The sequence below is a fragment of the Scylla paramamosain genome, chromosome 17 (assembly GCF_035594125.1).
Source record: "Scylla paramamosain isolate STU-SP2022 chromosome 17, ASM3559412v1, whole genome shotgun sequence".
Taxonomy (NCBI): domain Eukaryota; kingdom Metazoa; phylum Arthropoda; class Malacostraca; order Decapoda; family Portunidae; genus Scylla; species Scylla paramamosain.
This window is the reverse complement of record NC_087167.1, coordinates 9969504-9970000: the sequence shown is the minus strand read 5'-3', so window position 1 is coordinate 9970000 and position 497 is coordinate 9969504. Positions and strand designations below refer to the sequence as shown.

The 497-nt window shown below is 46.7% G+C and overlaps 1 protein-coding gene across 4 annotated transcripts in view; it reads left to right on the top strand.

The window, feature by feature from the left end:
- The window catches only part of LOC135108452 (zwei Ig domain protein zig-8-like), a 39440-nt gene extending 39180 nt beyond the window's left edge, over positions 1-260 (top strand). For all 4 annotated transcript variants that reach the window (XM_064019494.1, XM_064019491.1, XM_064019492.1 and 1 more), the window contains exon 7: positions 82-260. Coding sequence is in view for 3 of the 4 variants with exons in the window: in XM_064019491.1 (XP_063875561.1) it covers positions 82-185 (104 nt within the window). In the remaining variant the exon portion in view is untranslated. The remainder of the gene's footprint in view (positions 1-81) is intronic.
- The last annotated feature ends 237 nt before the right edge of the window (positions 261-497 follow it).

Below are 497 nucleotides of genomic sequence, written 5' to 3'. Positions count from 1 at the left end.
GAGAGATTAAGTGACTGACAGTAGTTTCATCTCAGGCAGTCGCCACTTAAAAATATTAGAAGGTTGTCTCTTCCGTCACAGGGGATCCACCGGCAGCCATGCAACACGGCAGCTCCGCTCCGGGAGCATGTCCCTTCCTGTTGGTGCCCATGATCCTCACCTCACTCATGTTTCTCCTGACGTGACCCTGAAGCTATATTTGCTCGCCGTCATATCCACCCTCCCGCCAGGGTGACACAGATCTATCCCTCTTTCTAACACCATTTTGGTAACCATAGTCTCTCCACCTTCCAATGCCACTATCAGGGTGACACTACGGGACCATGGACACAGCGTTATTCTGCCGCCAGTGCCACCATCACCATCATGGTAGTGTTGTATGAGTACCTTGACTATGCCAAAAGTACTGCACAAAAATTACATACTTTTCTATACTAGAGCAACCCATAACGATATTTTGAAAGCTTTTACTGTTAAAAATTGTATTTCCTTATTGA